Source organism: Aethina tumida, chromosome 3, assembly GCF_024364675.1.
Source record: "Aethina tumida isolate Nest 87 chromosome 3, icAetTumi1.1, whole genome shotgun sequence".
Classification (NCBI taxonomy): Eukaryota; Metazoa; Arthropoda; class Insecta; order Coleoptera; family Nitidulidae; genus Aethina; species Aethina tumida.
The window spans coordinates 8,931,457-8,952,959 of NC_065437.1; the positions used below are offsets into that span (position 1 = coordinate 8,931,457).

The window sequence follows — 21,503 nt, forward strand, 5'->3', positions numbered from 1 at the left end:
AATGAATGAATGAATGAATGAATGAATGAATGAATGAATGAATGATTGAAAATTAAAGCTAGGTTTGACTACTCACCTTAATTTCTTTTTTGACTCCGTTCACTTTCTCATTGAGGATGGAGCTGACGATCTCCTTGAAAGCGACGTTGTTGGCCTTTTGCGTCACTTCTTTGGCCAACGGACACGCGCAGTACTGCTCGATTTGCCAGAGTTCCCGCATCTCGTGCACCTTTTTGCCCAACTTGAGCAACGAATCGCCCGCGATAATTTGCGTGAGCATGAGTTTTTCTTGCTCGTGGGCCGACCGGTTCGTGCACAACAACCACGAGAATTCGTCCTTGTCTTTGCCCGGTTCTCCCCAAATCTTAATGGTACCGGATTTTCGGCTCTGAAATTGTAAACGGTTAAAATCTATGAAGGAATTAGGACTTTGTAGTTATTTACCTTGTAACAGTCCAAGCATACGACGAATCCACATTTGCCGCAGGCCCAATGGAAGTTGAACAACGTAGTTTCGCAAACGTCACACATCTCCCTGACACCCTGCACTACACGTTTCCAGGCGATTGTCTTGTCTGCGAAAGTGCGAAAGAGTTTAGAGAATTGTACACGGTCTAGAAACTTGTTCTTACCTTCGGACATGTGTTCGGCGTGTGCTTCTTTTTCTTGCACCAATAAATCACAGAAATGATCACCAACTTGTTTCAGTAGAAATCTGGAAGTTTCCAAATCCAAATCAGAAGGCGGACTATCAGTATTTGGCAGCCACAGTTTTAGATCGCTCTGCGAGATAAAGTATAAAAAAGACAAGACAATAAGTTTATGTGTGATTAACTAATTTATTGATTTATTTATCCGATGGTGTAGTTCTTACCTCTGTCGCGTCCTTATGCGGATCTGAGAAACCGGCGATGGCCAGCTGTCCGTTTTTGGTGTACCTCAGTCTGCGGAAGGCGTAGAACCGACAGAAAATGTTGGGCATGTTCTTCGACCTTTGGTTGGGCGTCCACCTGCACTCCCGACACTTGGCCAGTTTCGGTGCCACTTCGAAACAGGGTCCGTCCTGCAGGAAGCTTTCTCCCGTCTTCTTCAGATGCCCCACGGGCGGTTTGCGGAAGGGGTCGCGCTGGGGCGTCGTCGAGTCCTCCTTGGACTTTTTCGACCGCGGCTCCTCGCCCTTATCGTTTTTTGACGACTTGGGTCTACGTCCTCTTTTGCGGGGTTCCTTTCCACCGCCCCCACCGCTGCCACCTCCGCTGTTGTTTGAGGAGTTGGTCGTTTTTTTGGTGCCGGTTGGGGCGGTGCTGGCTCCGGAATCGGAATCCTTGTCGCTACCGCTCTCCTTTTCGCTGTCGCTGCCGCTCTCGCTTGCTGCGACTGTGGATTGTGCACCGCCGGATGTTTTGCGTTTCTTTTCTTCGGAGGCCTTCTTGGCGGCAGCTGCGGCGGATCCCCCGCCGCCTTTTTTTCGTTTTACTTTGGGCGGTTTTCTTTTGGGTGGTGACTTTCTGCCGCGTTCCTGATCCGACGAGGAGGAATCGTCACCCCCTGCACCTTTGCTTCCGGTCTCCGAAGGCGGATGGCCGTTGACGGTTGTGGTTGCGTTATTGGACGAGGCGGTCGAAGGTTGATCTTTGTTTTGGTTGGCCGCTCCTCCGGCTGCGGTTTTTCTGTTCGTCGCCGTCTTCAAGTGCTTGCTGTTCGACTTGCTGATGCTGTTGACCGCCAGCGATCCAACGTTGTGGATGGAATTGACGGGGTTTTCTTTGGGCGGCGGCGCGGTAACGACGGTGGCGGCGGCGGTGGCAGCGGTGGCAGTCGAGTTGGCGGGCGTCGACGTAATTTTCATGGGCAAAGTGACACAGCTACCCGAGCCGACGACGCCCGCCGTGTCCCCCGGGTCTTCGCCCGTGTGCCTTTGAAGCCACGCCTTTTTCAAGTGCCGGACCGGATAACTGCTGCCGCTGCCCGTCGACGTTTTGATCGGACCGGGACTGTTTGATTTTTCCGAGTCGACCGAACTCGGAGGTGGGGCGGGCTGCGAGATGGCGGCGGGTGTAGGTGTTTTCACCGGGGAGGGTTCTTCGGGTGTCGGAGCCGACGGAGGACTGGCGGTGTTCAATTGACGTGGTCCGCCCGGCGGTGGGGAGGGACTTGCGATTGTAGACGGCGCCACCATCGACCAAACGGTGGTAACACTGACGTCGGGCAGATTGTTGGTGAGGGCCGTGGCCGTGGCGGCAGCCGCAGCGCTCGCTCCCATTCCGCCGGCAGGTGGTTGCGACGTCAACGGCACAGTCGTCGTCGTATTGGGCGGCGTCCTGTAGCCCAAAGTGTTGACCATGGTGGTGATGGTTGTGGCGGCGCTGGCGATCAGTGGACTGGGTTCGCTAACTCGCGACAATTGCGGCTGTTGACCACCGCCGACATACATTGTCGACGAATGATGCTGCAGATGGTGCTGTTGTTGCTGCTGCTGCTGCAGCTGCGGTTGGGGCGGAGGCAATCCGGGACTCGGCGTGTCCAGTTTCCGTTTCTTTTCCAGACAAACGGGACTGCCGGCGGACGCTTTCCTCTTCGGCGACACCGACGACTCGTATTTGGATGCGACCAAGTCTAAAGGTTGCGTTTGTACTGAAGAATGGGAACCTTGCACGGACAGGGACGGACCGTACCTGCCGTGGTTCAAGGGGAGGGGCGCAGAAGCGGCCGTGGGGGGCGAACCTGTCAGTTTGACGGCCGATCCTGGGGAATAGAGGCGGTCTATGGAGGAAGTGGTGCGACTGTGAGCCGGTGGCGGCAAAGGGTTTTGCATAGGGGGCGTGTGTTGGGGTGGATGCGGCGGTTGCGACTGCGACATCTGTTGGTAGGGCGACGACACGTTGGTCAAGGTCGGTTTGGCCGTCAGTTGCATCGGGACACCGTGTCCGACATCCAGAGGTGAGGGTCGTCCGCTTCCACCGCCGCCAACAGAATTCGGTTTGCCGTAGAAGTGATGCGGTGCCGGACTGCTCACTTTCGGTTTCGAGTTAACCGACGACGTCTGCGACAAGGCGAAGGCGGAAGCGGCAGTCGTCGTGCCGGCGGATAGGAAGGGCGGATACGATGCTCCGGAAGATGATTTGCCGCTATCGCCGCTGCCGCACGTCGGATAGATCATGGCCTGCGTTTCGGGCGTGGTCCTGTAGCGCATGTCGGGCGACGTGTGCTGCTGCGCGTGCGGATGCGGATGCGGAGACTGCCTCTGATGGGGACTGGGCAGTTGTCCGCCCGACGACCGATGATCGCTCGTCGCACTCTTCGGGATGGTCTGGGGCATCTGATACATCCACTTGAGGGAACTGTGATTCGGATTCGGCGGGTAGTCGTAGATGCCCGACCGTTTGGGCGTCTGTGCCGACGAGGGAACGATGTCGCCACGTTGTTGCTTTGGACTGGGCGAGTGATGCGAAGGGACGCTGCCCCGTTGATCTATGTGATAGGGCGATTTGGTATCGTGTTTCACGATCACCGTCGTCTTCGGCTCACCAATCACGTCGCGACCGTCCATCTGCGCTTTCGTCACCACCAAACCGGAGGCAGTCTGTTGCGTCTTGTGGTGATCGAGACCACCACCACCACCACTAACAACACCACCACCGACACCACCACCACCGCTCACTTTGCTTTTCGGTTCGTAAAACTGTTGCTGGTAGGCGGCCGCAGCTGCGTGATGCGAATACAACGACGACAAATCAGTCTTTTGCATTGACGGATGCACTTTGTCCACTTTGTTCGTGGCGACGGGTCGCGAATGCGCGGGGGGCGGGTACTCCGCTTTTCCGGGCACGCTGGCAGATCGCTGCACCGGATTGTAGTAGGAACTGCTTCCGCCACGGTGGTCGCGTGACGATTGCGACATGTGTCGTTGATGCTGCAGATCTTGTTCGATCAGTCGCTTTCTGTTGTCCTCCTCGGAGAGGCTGGACGTGCGAGGCTGCTGCGAACGTGCCGCAACTGGGGGCCACGGATGGTGTTCTCCTCTCTGTACGGACGAATTATTTATTATAAATAACGTGACATATAAATGTATATACATATACACTATCGTTCAAATGTGAAGCATCAAATTAAAAACATTTGTGTTCAAACATTTCGAATCTCTTTTTATATACGAATATTTATATATATATATATATAGAATAGCAAAATTCATAAATAAATTGTAATTCATTTCTGTGTCCGTCATCGTTCCTTGAAGCTAAAAATGTCTTATCAATACAAATTAAACAATAAATTGTAAAAAAAATTTAGCAAAAGGAATACATTAAAGTTTCCTGAAATGGAAAAAACGAGAAGCTGGTCCCTATGGTAAAAAATCAGCAAATAAATTCTTCGTTTCTGTAAAATCAGCAAATAATTTTGTTTGTCGATGAAGTCAGTTCCCAAGTACACTGAACCCTCTGTGAAACATGGTAGAGGAGGCGTTATTATTTGCGTTATGGTTTTTGCTTTCATTTAATAAAGATAACAATCAAGTTTAAGGTGGACCTTAAGACATGGAAGACTTTACTTAAATTGTGAAATGTAACACAGAGTAAATGTGACAAAGACATCATAGGAAGTGTAAAAATGTGTATGAATATTAGTTAAAATTATAATTATGAATTGTTACTATTCAATTTTTAGAAAGTATTATATTATTGTGAACATGTGAAAATCTTAATTTATTTAAGTAGTGAAACATAAAATATGTAACTAGAGTTTATCTGTTTACAAATGATTATTTACTTGACTAAATAAGAATATGACTCTGAAGATAGCTAAACAAAATTTGTTGTTTAATGTAATATTTTTAGCTAGATAATTTAAATAAGTAATTAATTGTTATCCGAAAATTTAGTTTGTTCATAAGCTGATTGAATTGTTTATAAATTAGTTAAACCGTTTGATATTAAAAAAAGCACTTTCATACCTATAATCTAACCTAATGTAGTTAATAATTAAATAATTAAGAAATGTGTAAGATAAGTTGTATGAAAAACATCAACAAAATAATTTATACTATACTAAAATACTTTAAATTTGTAATAATAAATTATGAAACTTACCAGTAATTATAATCAATTAATGATTTTTTACAGATATTTATTGTTGGTTTTGAATAGCGTTAATTGTCGACCCGATGACACCGCGTAGCTCAAACATACGAATTAAAATCATAGAGTAGGCCATGGAACACCTAGAGTATTGTGACTTCTTTTAAACAATACATTTATTAAAGAAAATGGATATGCCACTAGATACTAAATAAAGGGAACACTAAATATGCATAACGTTGTTTTATTTTATAGTTGCTCTATTTTTAATTAATGATTTTTTCTCAAATATTAATAAATACCCAACTAAACCCACTAATAAACTATTACATTGCTGTATTGTTGTTATCAAACATATTGACTGTATTGAGTAATGTATAATTTTCTAATGTTGCTCCACATATAAGCGATAGTGTATACAGAAGAAATGCTTTAATTACCTTTTGTTCAGCCACTCGCAAAGACTTTTCGAAATGATTCTGGAGAGCCTGATTTTGTCGTTCCTTTTCCAGTTTCTCCTTCTCGTGCTTGTCTCTTTCTTGGCGCTCTTGACGTTCACGATCCATTCGTTCCTTTTCTTTTGCCTCCTGCGACTGCCTACGAGTTCCAAGGGGAAAAACACAATTAGTAAAAATGGAACAAGTTATGGTGCGGCGCGAATAGTCGTACCTCATCATCATAACGCGCTCCCTCTCCATGAGATCGTCGGTGTGAGCCTGGGCGGCTGCCGCCGCGGCGGCGGGCATAATATGCGCCGCAAACCGCTGCTGCTTCCACAGATCGAGGTAAATGGGCATGTGGGGCGAAACCAAGTGATGGGGAGACACGAGTCCGGGAACCGCGGCGCCCGGAGGGGCGTACAGGCCGGCGGCCGATTGATGGGCGGCGCTCGAGGCGCTGGACGCCGGCGACGCGGCCGGCACGCCGCCACCCTGTCCCGACGGATGGGACATTAGGAGCGTTTGGTGCTGCACGCTGGAACAACGCGTCCTTTTACTACGGACAATTCAGACGGTGATGACACAAATATGGAAGAATGGTTGGAGCGAAACAAATCTCAAGGTCGTAATAATTGAAGTCGAATCGAACGTGCCACCGCAGCAATTAATCAATTAGAATGCGGCAGCAGCAGTTCCGTTTGCGATTATCCTTGAAAATCGGTCGCATCGCATCGAATCGTGCGAGTAAACCAGTTTTAGTTTAGTTACCTGTTGATGTGTCTGACGTGCGGTTCCGATTCGAACAATAAGTTGGGGTCGCGCCAGACGCGGACCTGTTCCAAGGGGTTTACTCCCACACCTACTCCGAAAAGGGGTGATCGGCTCGACGCGACCGAATGCAGCGTCTAAAAATGATAAAACATGTTCTCATTAGAATTGTCACTTCCGCCACGTCACAAGTAAGTACCTGATGCGCCGCGTTGGGAGTGACGGTGTGGCTGTGGTGCTGAAGCGGATGGTTGGGCGTGTGGGCGCCCTGTCTTCCGCCGCCTGTCTGCGGTAGTATTAGTTGCTGTTGCTGGGGCGGCTGCTCGTCCGTTGAGCTCAGCGCGCTCGATCTGGAGCCGCTCCTCTCATCGCCGCTGCTGCTGACCGACCTCAAGGATCCGACGCCGGAATCGGACCGGTCATCGGGCAGGCAGATGCTGCGCACTCCGACGCCGCTCAGCCCCTCGCCCACCTCCATCCTGAGCACCGTCCGGTCGCCGACGCCGCTGCCCGACTCGCACCTACCTCCTTGACCATTGCTTCCGTGCTCTTTGTCCACCGCCGTCTTCTGCTGCTTCTTCTCTCCTTCTTCTTCTTCTTCTTCTTCCTTCACTATTATCACACAATCGTCGTCGTCCTCGTCTTCGTTTTCTTCCTCCTTTCGTCTACTGTCACCGACAAGAACGCACTTCAAAGCATCATCTCCGGCATCGGACACTGGCATCGATGCACCGTCCGCATTTTCTCTCACTTCCACCAACTTCACTTCCTCATCATCGTTCTCCTCTTGGGGCAGCTCCTCCTTTTCGGCACCACCAACACTAATACATCTGCTCTGAGTGATGTGGACCTGCACTTCCTGAACGAGTTTCGTATCGTTCTGTTCTTCGAGTACCTTCAGTCGGCGATTGCTCGTCGCCGTCAGCCGTTTCCTTCGAGACCGCTTGTTCTCCAAGTCTTCTTCCTTCTCCTCTAGTTGCTGGTGCTGCTGCTGCTGTTGCTTGCGTTTCCGGGATTTAATTCCGACACCGGAACCTGCAATGACAAAAAAGGGATGAAACAAGAAAACACAGAGAAAGAGAGAGAGAGAGAGAGAGAGAGAGAGAGAGAGGCGCAAATAAAATAGCTGACGTCTGAAGTTTCCCGTTTCTCTTTTATTGGTTTGTGCGTAACAAGGTCTGGCAGAGATAAATAGATCGGATCGATTCGGACTGTAAATGAGAAAACCGGTTGCGACTAAATTGGAAAGGTGACGCAACGAAAACGACAAAAGTGAAAGTGGCGCGTACTTTCTATCAGTGAACTTTGCTTGTTCAGACAATATTATGAATAACATTTTGGGGCGAGACGTGGCAGAAAAATTGATTGTCGTTCATCTTGGGAACGTCCTTGACTAACTAACATCTATTTAATAGTGGTAGATGGCGACGGATAAACATTAGGAATTTCCGGTGTTTCTTTCAACTCGGCCAACTAATCTTGAACAATGGAACAAAGTCGATTCACACTCGTGCGATAATGGGCGGATGTGTGGTTGGTTGTCTTCTCAAACGTAACATAAACATCACACGTACACTTTATTCACGGTTTCACAAAACGATCGGAATGTAATTAATTGTACTTTAAGTGGTCAGTTCAATGACTCGGATCATTTGGAATCGGCAATATTCAGGTCGATGTTTAATCAATTGATAAATGTTGATACCTTCAACAGAAATAGATGAAGATTATTACGATTTCGTAGTTAACAATATTTCAAAAATAGAATCAAATTATTTTTCTTTTTTTAATTTTAAATATTGCATATTTATACCAATTGAAAACCTTTTGTTCCTACTGAATTTTGAAACAGACATTACGCACGACAGAGACGGAAAAATCTACAATTTTGTTTAGTAGTGGGAATCCTTTACTATCTTTGTCATTTATAATGTCTCTCTTAAAATTTAGTAGGAATGAAGGCTTGGTATTAATTTTTTTATTTTTTGGCAAGTATATTCTTTTTTCTGATTTTAAATTAAAAATTTTAATTAAAATATTTTACATTACAGGTTTTATATTCCCATGATGTTTCTAAAAACAATGTATTATTCTTATTCTTCTGGTAATTACATTCTTAATTTATGCTCATTTAATATATTTTACTTTACAGATTATTTTCATTGTTAAAACATTCTATTTTTTGTTCTTTAGTAAGATCATTTTTAATTTATTGCTAGTCATTTTTAAGTTATTTTACTTTATAAATTATTTTTTGGTAAATACAATATTAATTTATTTTACTATACAGTACGAAAAATGTTTGATCCATCTGAATCCTAAAAATCCTAAAAATATATTTTTATTTTTTTTAATTTATTTCCAATTTATTGATGGTAAAACTGTATTATAGTGGCCTAAAATTAAGCTGACAATTTTGAAACCTCGAAATTGGACCGCTTTTAACATTTTATTTCTAAAATGTGTTTACGTATATTCATTTATTTTGTAGTGTAATATTTATCTTTCATTTATTTCCGTGTTTATTAATTTGTGTTAGTTCGACTATTCATTGATTTATAAATAATTTTTATTGTGATTGATTTGTGTGATTTCTTATAAAAAAATTATTTTAAATTTATAAATAGAATATTTTTAAAAGTGAAAAAGAAATGGAAACCTAATTTAAACTAAACTAACTATTTTCCTCAGAAATAAATTGTCAATAATGTTTTTATATTTTGTGAAATGAAATGTTAGAGAAAAAATAATTTTAAATTTGGTTTTGTTCCAAATTTGTAATATTTTAAAAATAATAATATTTAAGAAATATTTATATAACATAAACTTAACATTTTTATATATTATAATACTTTATTTTTGATGAACTTCCTGAAAAAAAATAGAATAGGTTAGGTTAGGTTAGGTTTGATTTTTATTTCTTTTTTTTTTTTGAAGATATTCTATTTTTGACAGATTGCAGCACATTTGTTTTCTATCCGAAAATGCCAGCAGAATTGAATAAAACCTACGAATTAAAATGGTTTGAATTTTTAGTTTTTAAGTAAGTTATTTTTTATAATTATTTACTAATTAAAATTGTAGTTTGTAATTAAATAAATCAATTCATAATATGTTTATTTATTAATACGCTCTATCTTAACTGTTGAGTAAATTAAAGTTATTTTATAGGTTAAATAGGTTCCCAGGCCATTTATTTAACCAGAATAAACTTGATACTTTTTAGGTATGTTAATCTTATTACATATATTAAGAGTAGACATTTTAGATTCCAACTTGTTATAACTTAAACATTTACAGGTTTTATTAGAATATTTTTTGTAATATTTATAACAATTTTTCTGTGATTTTATTTTATAATTTTATAAAATTCAACCAAAGGTTCTCAGCCTCAGCCTCTATCAAGTTATTGTGTCAAAATTTGTAAGTGCCCTTCATGTTTCAATACATTCTATAGTGATGTTCACAGATTGTAACCTTTCCCCTGTCTCTAAATGGAGTGCTTTTCTATTTCTAATCAGAATATCATAATTCATTCAAATATTTTGTTGAAAAGTTTCAATACCCTTCTACTAAGTAATCATCTTCAAAATTCCAGTGGTTCAGTTAATCACCATTACAGTCATTCAGTTAATTTACATTATGATCTTCCTTTTTAAAGTAGTTTAAATTCTTCTAATAATAACAATGGGTTACATTTTGTTATATTTGTATTTATTTATTTTTTATATGTAATTTTTAAGAAATTATATTTTATTTATTTATTTTTTTTATTATATGTACAATAAATAAATAACATAATAATAACAATGTTTTATAATAGTTTCATAGCATGTTTTATTTCTGATAATACCCAGAACTACAAACAAATCAATTAATTTATTGTCCAGTGTTGTTATTTTTTGTATGTTCTGTGTTTTTTAAGAAAGAAACAAGCCAGTTAAGTTTTAGATGTCGAAGGTTAAAGTACTTTTTTGTAATGAAGCGTATTATTGAGAATTTAGTGTTTTAATCAAATTAATTTACCATATATTTTTAATAATGGCAAACATTAATAATATGTTAATAAAATTTATTTAATTCAAGTCAATGATGTAAAAGAAATAAAATAATTGAGTGTTTGAAAAGTTGTAAATATGAAGAGAAAAACAACGATTGTGGTTTGTAAGGTTACGGCTATTTGCATTTAATCACGTAGTTTCTACTTTCCACTGTCTAATGCGTATCAGACAGAAGGTTGTGCAAAAATACAATTGCATGAGATGATGATGATGATGATGATGCATCTAGAATAATAAAAATAAAAGTCAGGGTCAGTTTGGTGCACCTCCACCTACTGTAAGGATGCAAAGAAGAAAGAAAGGTGTTTTGTTCGTTGGTTCGTACGAACGGTTATTTCGGCGTGGGCGACGCCCACATGATGATGGGAATGGAAAATGTGCATGTCCGCCCACCCGACACAAACACATCGGCCCATCTGTCTGCAATTGAATCTAATACGGAGTTACGCAATGTTGATCCGAGATTAAAACGGTCGCCGGTCGCCTCTTATCGCCCCGTCCACTGAACTTTGATAAAATTGCACGTTAACGGGAAAACACAAACGACCTCTGTTCAACCTTCGAAAACTCCCAATCGGGTACACAAATAGAGATGGGAAACCGCAACAACACAACGCATAATTTATGTATACATGTACGTTCGAGCGGGCGGAGAACAAAAGAACGCTGCTGCGTTATTCCACTCGGCATTGTTTTCGGTTTTAATTGTCGTGCCGCGACCGAAGCCAAACCGTTCGCGTTGCATCGCATCGATCGCGAAATAGTTCGACACACACGCGGTCAGACCCGGTTGTAACGGATGTAATTAAATCGAGACCGGTTCTCGAAACCGATTCGTGAACCGGTCCGACTACAGACTCCCTCATCAATTATTCAACGTTCTGCGTCTCTTTCTCTCTTCTGCTCCTCTTTTTTGCTTTTCGTCGGCGTGTTCGTTTAATTGCCGTCAATAATTCACTGGTTGTGGTGACATAAACGAGGAGCTCATTTTTCTATTATTTTTGCCAATTCCGTTTAAGACTTGTTTGGGTGTGCAGTCCTTTTCTACTTTCACAATTACAACATATTTCATTAATTGAAGTTGGTCACATTTTATCACTGAAACGAATGTAACGTCAGTGATGAGTAATGCGAAGACGAGAGCAGGTAAACTACGAATGTTCAAGGTCACCTTGACTCTAATCAACAAGCATTAATCGAAACGTCTCTGATTTATTTAATTATCACTAATTGTATGTTTGTTTGTTTCGTGGGAATCACAATTGTTTACACCAATAAATAAAAGTGCTTAGCACAAGCGAAAGAATGAATAAAATAGAAGAAGGAAGGAAGAAATAACGGCCGATTTGTGGAGTTAGTGCTTTAGGCAAACGATGGCGCCACTCATGTCGAAACGCCGTAAGTTCAACGCACACTTGTCTGTCTCACCATTCGTCGTTTCTCCCACGACACAAAAGAAAATCGGACCATTTTGTGTTTGTTCAGGTCGTTTCGAATTAATTGCCACATAAAACAATCGTTGCCCGTTTTCACACAGACACTTGTAATAATAATAATAATAATAACAATGAGGATGACGATGATGGTGATGATGATGGGTGTAACGTATTTCACAGTCGCCGTGGTTTTCCGTTCGACCTGAATGCTAATAAATATTCGATTTCGAGTGGAATTTCAAAGTACTAGCTCGCATTAACATTCAAAATCGATTATGATAATTTATGGTAATTCCAACGTTCGAATATGGCGACATAAAAATAGACCAATGAATTTCTCCCATTTCGAGCAACAGATGCGACAATTAAAACAAAGAAGACGGTAGAGGAGGCGGCGGCGACGGTGACGGCGGCACCGACATCAACCTCGTCACGGGAAAAGAGAGAGAGACCGAGGAAGAGAGAACGCGGGAGGCGGAGAGGGAGGCAAGGAGGGAGGCAGAGAAGCGAGTGCAGTCACTGACCTCCATTGGCGACAGATCACATTATTATTGCATGTGATTCAATTTGCAACGCGGAACCACATCGACATCGGTACACACATCATCCAACACATCGGCCACGACGAAACGGAGACGATGTAGACAGAGGAGGAACGGCGGGGAGGACGAAGCGGGAGAAACGGAGGAGAGACGACAAAATGGAGGCGCCTCCGACCAAAAGTGAACCGTTGTACTATTAATAGGTTGCGAAACGGTCCGTATGGCCGCACCGACCTTGATTAATGCACAATTGATATGCACACTCCCCTCAACGGCGACGACGACGACGACGACGATGACGACGAATCGGTGGATCGAACGAACAAAGGAACCAACCACCGGGAAACACACTTGCACACGCAAAACACCATCGTCGCAACAGAAATTGCAAAAGAACATGACGGGAACGAGGCAATAACTCTGCGGCGGTTATCCATTTTGTGTCCACGTACACGTAGTGAAAGCACTGCGTCACACTTACCAATTCAATTCCGTCGTATTGCCGTATTGCACTTAATCCAAATCACACGATAATAACGTCGTACACACTGCACTGCCACAAACAAATCATCCTGAATAATCCAAATTGTTAAGGAAGGAGGAGGAAGGAAATGCACCTCAGCACATAACGTCACTTGGTTCAAAAACACGAATCCATCCACCCACCAAGTAAATTAGCACTGCATACACCAAGTATTGTGGCCACTTGGCTGGTATATTGTGGTGTAAAGTAATGTCCTTGAAATGGAGAGTGCGGCGTGTGTCGTCACCGCTCGCCGTTCGACAAAAGACTGGCGGGCCGTGCGCTGCGCCGCAGTGGGCGAGGACGGCCGACCGTCGCCGAATCGCGGCCGAATAGCCGACGTTCGGACGCAAATCGAGCAACAAGTGAGCGCAGCCCGGTCGACCCTGCTTCTTCTCCTCCTCGCACTCACAATCAAACGTCTCGCGCCCCTTTTCATTCCCTTTCGGTCCTTTCGTACATTTCTGTTTTGTCGAATTGGCTTGATTGTTTGTTTGTTTTTGAATCGAAATTGTTATTATAAACAAGACAGATTAAATAAAGAACGAATGATGACGAATTGATCGATTAATAATAAAAATAATAATGAATCACACGGTTTATTAATAAACATATTACGGTTCGGATCAAGGTTGACTGGATTACAATGTGTAATTTGTGTTATTCATAATCGATGGTTTCGATGAAAGTTTCTCCATTTTAATTCGAATCGTGACATTTATTAACGTCAATTGTTCCACGGATATCCTCAAGGCTGCTCATGTATATTTGAGTTGTAAATGGACGAAGTCTGATTGTTTTTGTTTTCCATTCGACATTCCCTAAAACGGGAACGGTTTTACCTGGACTGGAAATTCTAGGTAGCACCAGCCAGAAGGCAGAAACCAGTCGTTTAGGCGTTCAGGCGTTCAGGCGTTGAGTCGTTTTATGCGTCGATAACGACTGGACCAGTTTATGACCTTTATCAAGGTTATAACATATAACAAACGAAATTCACTATACGACAGTTCCACCACAAAATAATGTCGTATTTGCATAATTTAAATAATAATTCCTCGTCAAGTTAAACTGTGACAACATGATACCCATAAAATCCATCTGACTATCGAGCAATCACTTTGGTACTTTTGAAGACTTTAAATTTCCGGAAATTGTAAACGTAAAGATAAAGTGTTTTCGAAAGGGTTGCGATAAACTATTGATCCGCCGATCCGCGATACAGACTTTCATCTCGTGCGAGATAAACCCGGATTTGGGTCGGACAAAACAAAACGCAACAAAATAAAAAACAGGGATCGCAAAATGCACCGCATCGCATTCTCTTGTTCGACCCGAAATTGATGGATGGATGGTTGGAAGGAAGGAATTATTAGGAGAGTCTCGGGTCCAGGTAGGCAGCTAGGTAGAACAGAATGTGAATCCGAAACTGGTCATAACAGGTGTTGTCTTGTCTGTCTCAAAATGCGATGACCGATCACCATTTATTTAACGATTCCGAACCGGTTTTTTTTTTATTATCATCATCTGAATACGGCGTTGATCGAGTTTATGGAAATTACTGTAACTCACTGTCGTTCAATTGTCGGCCTTGAGCATAAAGCACAACTATTGTGGTTAATTAAGAGGCGAAGCGATTATTTGTCGTGTCGACTTTTATAACATAATTAATTAAGAGTGACCCTGTCCGTTTATTTGAACATGTACTAATCGCAAACATAAATGTGAAGAACAACAACGTGTGTGTTAACAAAGTTAGTGTTAGCACTGACGCAACTAACGGACTCTATTTGAATAACAATTTAACGTTAATTACATTTAACCGCGATGCGGCGCTGTGACTCACTCATTCACATGCCAATGACTGAACTAGGAATTAATCGACGGAAACGATAAATAAAGTAGAAGTGGTGGACATGCCGAAATGCAAAAATAAGAATGAGTGAATATCGAATTAATTTTTGTAGGTCGCTACTGCTGCTATCTGCTGTTTATCAAATGGACTCGGGTCTGGCCGATAAGACGGATTGTTTGGAGTCGGCGCCTCAAGGTCACCTTCAGCATGCCTGTATTGTTTTTATTTGCGTCAAAAATAAAAAAATAGATAATTTATAGCAATAAGTAAATTATTGTTACTGTTATTTATAAACAGTACGTAGTCAAAAGTCAACAAACAAGAGCCGCAATTTATTTCAGCAATTTGGGGAATTGTGCTTGCCGATTCCAAGTATAAAGTCGTGTAATCGTAAAATCGGATTGGTCGCGTTTGTTTGCAATGGAAAAATGCGACGAACGTTTATTTGCTTGGTCATCGACGCGTCATCTAAACACGGTTGGGTCGGGTCGGCCCGGTTTCCTAGAACGGTCGGATATTATGTGTTCGTTCCCTGATGCCACCCCCCGCACCGCCCGGACTCTCAGCTTAAAGGGGATATGTCCATCCGTTTGTCGTTCTCTCCTCCGCCTGTCTGTCTTTGTTTTGATTAATTTCGTTTGGAAATGTGCAAGCACGTTTTTGCCAGAGTGGTTAACCTTAAATTATCGAAAAAACAATGTAGTCAATCGAGTTTTGGGAGTAAAACGAGACAGGTGTCGTTAATTAAAATTAATAATAATAATGCAAAGCGAACCGAAAACCAGTTTGACCGATAAATATTTAATTCATGACCGAGTCTGACATAAATAAGTAATTTAAAAGTCGGCGACGCTCCAATAATGTTTGTCGGTTGGCGGGAGCTCTAACGGGATTTTTGGAGACGTCGTCGTCATCCAGAATAATTGTGCTAAAGATGAAAACTTTACAGTTCTCTTTATTTGGTGCTTCTCGTGTTTGACCTCTGTATGACCTTCAAGTTCATTCAGTAGTGTTTAGTGAACAAATAAGTGTCTTCCTGGATTTTTCTAGTTTAAGTCGAGTATGTACTTAAAGTATGTAAATAAGAAAAAAATTAGCATCAATATGGGCACAGCTGTTACCTTAGTTCAGTTAGTTCAGTTCCAGTTTTAGGTCCAGCTGTCACGATACCGTTTTTTATATATACACAACAACGAATCGATATAATTGTTTTTGATTTGATTGATAAGATGGCACCGCGTACTTTTAATTGTTAATCTAAATAGCGAAAAGATAGAGAATCGAGTTGGGCAAAAGGCAAGGCAATAAAAAATGCAGGGAGGGAACGTCGGCTCCCTCGTCGCATTGTTATCGTTTTGGCGCAGGCGGAGACCGACAATAAATCGAAGAATATGGGATAAGGTCAACAACCAGCAGCCACCCGAACCAACCCCATTCAGGTCCATCTGTCTTTCTTTAATACCGCCACATCAATCGCATAAATAAATTGTTCCGATGGAACGGAAAAGTAAGTGAGTAAGTGTGAATTATGGTGGAACTGAGCCAACAAGGCAACAACACACGAGTTTCGACGCATCCAAACGCAATTCGATTTATTTTGGGATGGGAATGGATCCGTTACATACATTTTGGCCAACTATTTTAGTTGGTAAATAAAGTTCAGTAACACTTGAGCGGGGAACGAACAATCTTTATTCAATCCGTGTTGGATTGTACATTAAGTATGAACGAGATGTTGTTAAACTAACGTTATTGTTTACGAATAGTCGAATTATGCACGACAAACTTGTGACGCAAAAACCAATGCTGAATTTCAATCGAACAAAACACATTTTACTGTGTAATTCGAATTAATATGAACGCAGTAATTAACGAAGCGCAGCGTATTGTTTGTGTGATCGTTATCTGGATTGAGTTTGAGTGAAATTGTTAGGAAGGAGTGCGATGTAAAAATAGCCGGGTCGAGTTGGCACGATGCACCGCACCTAATAATAAACGATTCGGAGCCAAAAGATCGTGTTATTGTCGCCAGCCAAACAACACACATGCCGATATTAATTGCTTCTTTAACGGGACAAATCCTCGCTTCTTTACTAGTCTAATTTCTGTTTACAATTACATTTCGTCCATTATTATTGTTATCGTTGTGGCAGAGTGAACGGATGAGGTTCAAGGTTTAACGACAAGCCACAATTAACGGAGTTGGCACTGCGATAGATATAATTGGAATCGATCAAAGTTTAGAAAATGGAGGATAAATGATAATGGAATGGAATAAGCTTTGGAATTCGATGCGTGTGCGTCGAATGAATAACTTCGAATGAATGACGGTACGCATTCATAATTGATCCGTGAGCGGTACGACGACGACGACGACTGCATCACTATCATCATTAACGGCCGCATTAAAATTTCACTAGTTTCCAAATTGCATCAGTCCACTTGGCTCTGCGCCAGCAAAGAACACGCTCGTGCTCATAAATGTTTCTGCGATTAATAAACACCGTTCCTTTTAATCATTTTAGTTTTTGGATGTTAAAACATTGTTTTCCTCAACACATAAATAAATAAATGATTTGGGGATTGGGTGTCATCAATCGTTGGCTGGACGAAAAGTGGCACAAAGACCTGCAAGATCAGATCTACCGTTCGTGTGTGTGTGTGTGTGTGTGTGTGTGTGTGTCGAATGCAAGTACCAGGGTCAACGAACGAGCGACTCGACTCGACTCGACTCGACTGGTTTGACTCAACTTACTGAACTACAAGTAACGATGTAACGAAATAACGATGTAAAAGTGAAACAACCATTTCGGTTGGTTCACAAAAAACACGACGCAATTGGTGTGGAACAAGAGACGGTTTCAAAATCGCCGAATGACTCATCGTTTCCCATTATCGCCCTTTTCGACGTATTTAGCAATCACCGATCGAAAATAAAAATGTTCCCACCAGAGAACACAATTGACGGTACGAGGAAATAATTGAAAATGCCACAATGAAACAAACACAATTGGAGGAAGTTACGCCTTCAACTTGAAATGTTCCTTACACTTTTACATTACGCATAAATATTTTAGATAAAGTGATGAGATAGTTAGTATCAAGTAGATTACAAATGGGATTAAACAATAATCAAGATAAATCAATCAACATCAACCGCCAATTATAAATATTGGCACTTTGCAACATCAGTGTATTCAAACTTTATAATAAATGTGATATTCTTGGGATTTCTGTATTATTATATTAATGGTAGTAAAACTTCGACTGGTACATAAATATGAACGGTTTTTATAATATTTGGATGTAAATGAATATTATTTTAATAAAAAATATATGAAATATTTGACATAACTAGATTTGTGAAAGGTTTACATATTTTAATTTTAAGAGGTATTTAAAGTAATATGCACAATATAATTTGATTCCCAACCATAGACAATACATAGAACAGTCTATCTCAACATGCATGTTATTTTCTCAACAATATTACATTAGTATCAGTAAATGTGACAACTATAATTTATGATTATACTTGTATAATATTTTGACAACAGGCATCGAAAACCTTAATTGAATTGTGAAATGGAGAAATGTAAAAGTTAAAATATTACTTTTATTCAATTTTTAGAGCAAATTTCAAGTATTATACTACTGTGATTAAGTGTATGTTAATTTATTTAAGGAGTGAAACAAAAAATATGTAACTGAACTTCATCTGTTACCAAATATGTAAATAAACACTTTACCCTAAAGATATCTTAAATAAATTATTTTCTATTTATTTATAAACTTAATATTGTTCAGAAGTTATTCAAAGTGGAAATAATATATATTTTAATAATTTATCTTATATTTTGTTATTCATATTAATTAAAGCAGTTTTATTGAGGTTGATTATTATAATTGGTTAAATATAGAGAACCCCTAAATTTTATACCGATTTGATATTGTCCTAATATAGTGGTTTGTTCATAAGTTGATTGAACTGTATATAAATTAATAAACTCTTAGATATTAAAAAAACTATTTCTAACCTAATCTAACGTAATTAACAAATTAGATGGATAATTTAAGCACTATGCAAGATAATGTATATGAAAAACATACAAAATAATTTATACTTAAACAATTTATAACTCAATCAATTAAGAGATTACAATAATTTAAATTTGTAATGAAGTTTGGTATGAGGTAATATTAAGGAAAAAACACTAAAATATCACTTACTTTTGAAAAATATTTAATATTAGGTACTGTAAAGAAAGTTGTCTAAATAAAAAGCATAAATATTCTTCAGGAAATTCCTTTGTTTTTAATGTTTATTAAAAAGGTATATATTATTTATTAAAATAGCTACCAAACTATTAATGTAGTTCATTTTAAGTTTTCAGAAAATTATAATATCTGGTTGTTGATGAATAGTTAGTATGCAATGAAAAATAATAACAAGTTCACTCACTAATACTGACTAATCTGTCATATATAATTTCCTGAGATTAGACCAAAATCTTCATGTAAATGTTTCTTCCTTAGTAATCGATAACTGTTGTTTATTGTAGTAAACCACTCCGATCCGATGACTCACATCTATTGTATATATCCATGGCATATCTTTAAATGTTGTGTGTTTCTTAAAATCGACTGTATATAAATGCTAAAATATGTAGAGTGCCCTACAGTGGACAAAAAAGTAATTTTTCATTAGTTGTTTTCAATATTTAAACCCAAACTTGTTATTCTGTAAAAAATATTATTTAATAAAGTTCTTACATATGTAAAATTTACTAATAATTATAATCATTTATAGATTTATAACAGATATTAATTAAAATTGTTTGTTTTTAATATAAAATATTTTAGGTTGGGTGTCAATCGTCGGCCTGAGGACATCCCGGAGATCAAACATAGGAATTAAAATATTTTAATAGACATAGAGTAGGCCATGGAGCACCCGAAGTAGGTATTGTTATTTTCTTTAACGCACTGAATAACGGACGTCTCATAGTAGATTCGCATTTGTCGAAGGTAATCGATCTGGTCCAACCTTTCCAGCATTTAGTAACAAATAGGTATCGTGATTAAAGTGATGAAAATAAATTCACTAATAAAAAAAAGAGGTAATTATTTAAAAGTGACTGGGTGGTGATCTGCCCACGTAATTTATGTAAAGTTCCATTGAATAATTCGCAAAGCGAACGAAACTGAAAAACAGCAGTAAATCGTGTCAGCCAGTTTATAATTATCCGTGCACACCCGATTCATGGCAACTCGGCCGGTTTTCGCCATGAATTATTCATCAGCAGATTGATCGGGTTCGGAAATTTCGTACTTCGTACTTCGTGCTTATTTCGAATTTCGTTTCTTTCGTTCGACCATCGACTATCTCACAGACTCCTCTTTATTTCCCTTTCTCCGTCTCATCAATTATTCATGGACGTCTCGGGGTAAACAAAACTGACTTTATGGGCCAGTTAAGTCGTTATTTTATGTTTTTAATTGATGACGAGAGAAAGTTTAGACCGTTAACATTTAATGCGACATGTAGACGAATAGAACACAAAAAAGTGTATAAAAGTGCAAAGCCTCCCACGTTCCATTACTCGGCTAGCACAACACAACACAAATGGAATAACTGAGGCGTGGACGAGGGACGAGAAGAGAAAGAGAAGAGAAATTGTGATTGAGTCAGGTTAGGTTAGGCAGTTAATAGTTAATTATCGATCGCGTACACCGGTTTTCAGGAATGCCACCGTTCGGCACTCAACATTCAAATTGCCTTTTTCCACTTTACTTCACTTCACCATTCTTTATTCGTTCTTTTTTCCTTCCGGACTAACGACCTTGATTCCATAACGACGTTTTCAAGCAAATTTAGAGAACAGACGATTAACGAGGTCGAATCGATTCAGTTTTATTGTTCGTCGTTCAATCGATTCTTTCTCTATTCTTAGACTAATCTACGATTTTATGACCTTCGTTATACCCACAAATAGATAATCTTGCATTAAAATGAATTTAGGTGAACAGGATGTAGAGTGAGTTAGCAAAATATCTACAGAATCGAATTTCATAAATTTTGCACATTCAAGAAATGTTTTGTCTGATGAAATGAAAACGTTGCGGTTTACACTATACCATGGGTCTGCAAATTTACTGGCTGAGAAAAGCTACACCCCGCACTTTGCTAAAGTAATTTAATGTTACCTTAAATCATACGATTGGATATACCGAATTAAAAATATTCACAGTAAGCTTCAAATAGTTTTTTAATATAGAAATAGTTTTGGGTGATTTCAGTAAGTCAACAGCATGTCAACATGTTAACTTAAAAATTAAATAAAAGGTTGATTATTATTGAAATCCAGAATTTTTAATCTTTATTCATAAAGAAACCGAAATTTTAGTACTAAGATCATTTCAGAATCGACTGAATTAATAATTTAATGTCGGTGAGAAAACTGTCTATACATAGAAAACTTAAAATTTAAAAAAATACCAATTATTTTTTGAGCTACATTTTTATTGTCCATTTATGAGCCCAGAACATAAAGAAATTCTCATGTAATTGTTACACCGTTTTGGAGAAATAGGGGGTGCAGCTTTTCTCACCTAGATTCACTTTTATTCTTGTTTACACCTCTTAATTATCAATATAATATTTTAGTTTATTTAATAATTATTTCTATTAATTTACTCCTACAACATATAAAATGAAACAAAATAAAAAACTTTTGTTTATTTAGAAGATAAAGTAAAAAAATGAATGTTTGAAATTAGGAAGTAAAGTATGAAAATAAAGC

At 39.8% G+C, this 21,503-nt stretch overlaps 1 protein-coding gene across 2 annotated transcripts in view; it reads right to left on the reverse strand.

Moving 5' to 3' along the window:
- LOC109608524 (uncharacterized) overlaps positions 1–21,503 on the reverse strand; it is a 60,230-nt gene that overhangs the window by 3,598 nt on the left and 35,129 nt on the right. The window contains exons 7-14 of one of the 2 annotated variants that reach the window (XM_020024965.2): positions 6,486–7,321; positions 6,287–6,423; positions 5,748–6,053; positions 5,519–5,675; positions 875–4,024; positions 633–783; positions 445–575; positions 77–388 (exon numbers count right to left, since the gene is read on the reverse strand). In XM_020024965.2, coding sequence (XP_019880524.2) covers positions 77–388; positions 445–575; positions 633–783; positions 875–4,024; positions 5,519–5,675; positions 5,748–6,053; positions 6,287–6,423; positions 6,486–7,321 — 5,180 coding nt within the window. Of the gene's footprint in view, positions 1–76; positions 389–444; positions 576–632; positions 784–874; positions 4,025–5,518; positions 5,676–5,747; positions 6,075–6,286; positions 6,424–6,485; positions 7,322–21,503 lie in introns of both variants that reach the window. The other variant, XM_049965074.1, reaches the window with a different exon arrangement.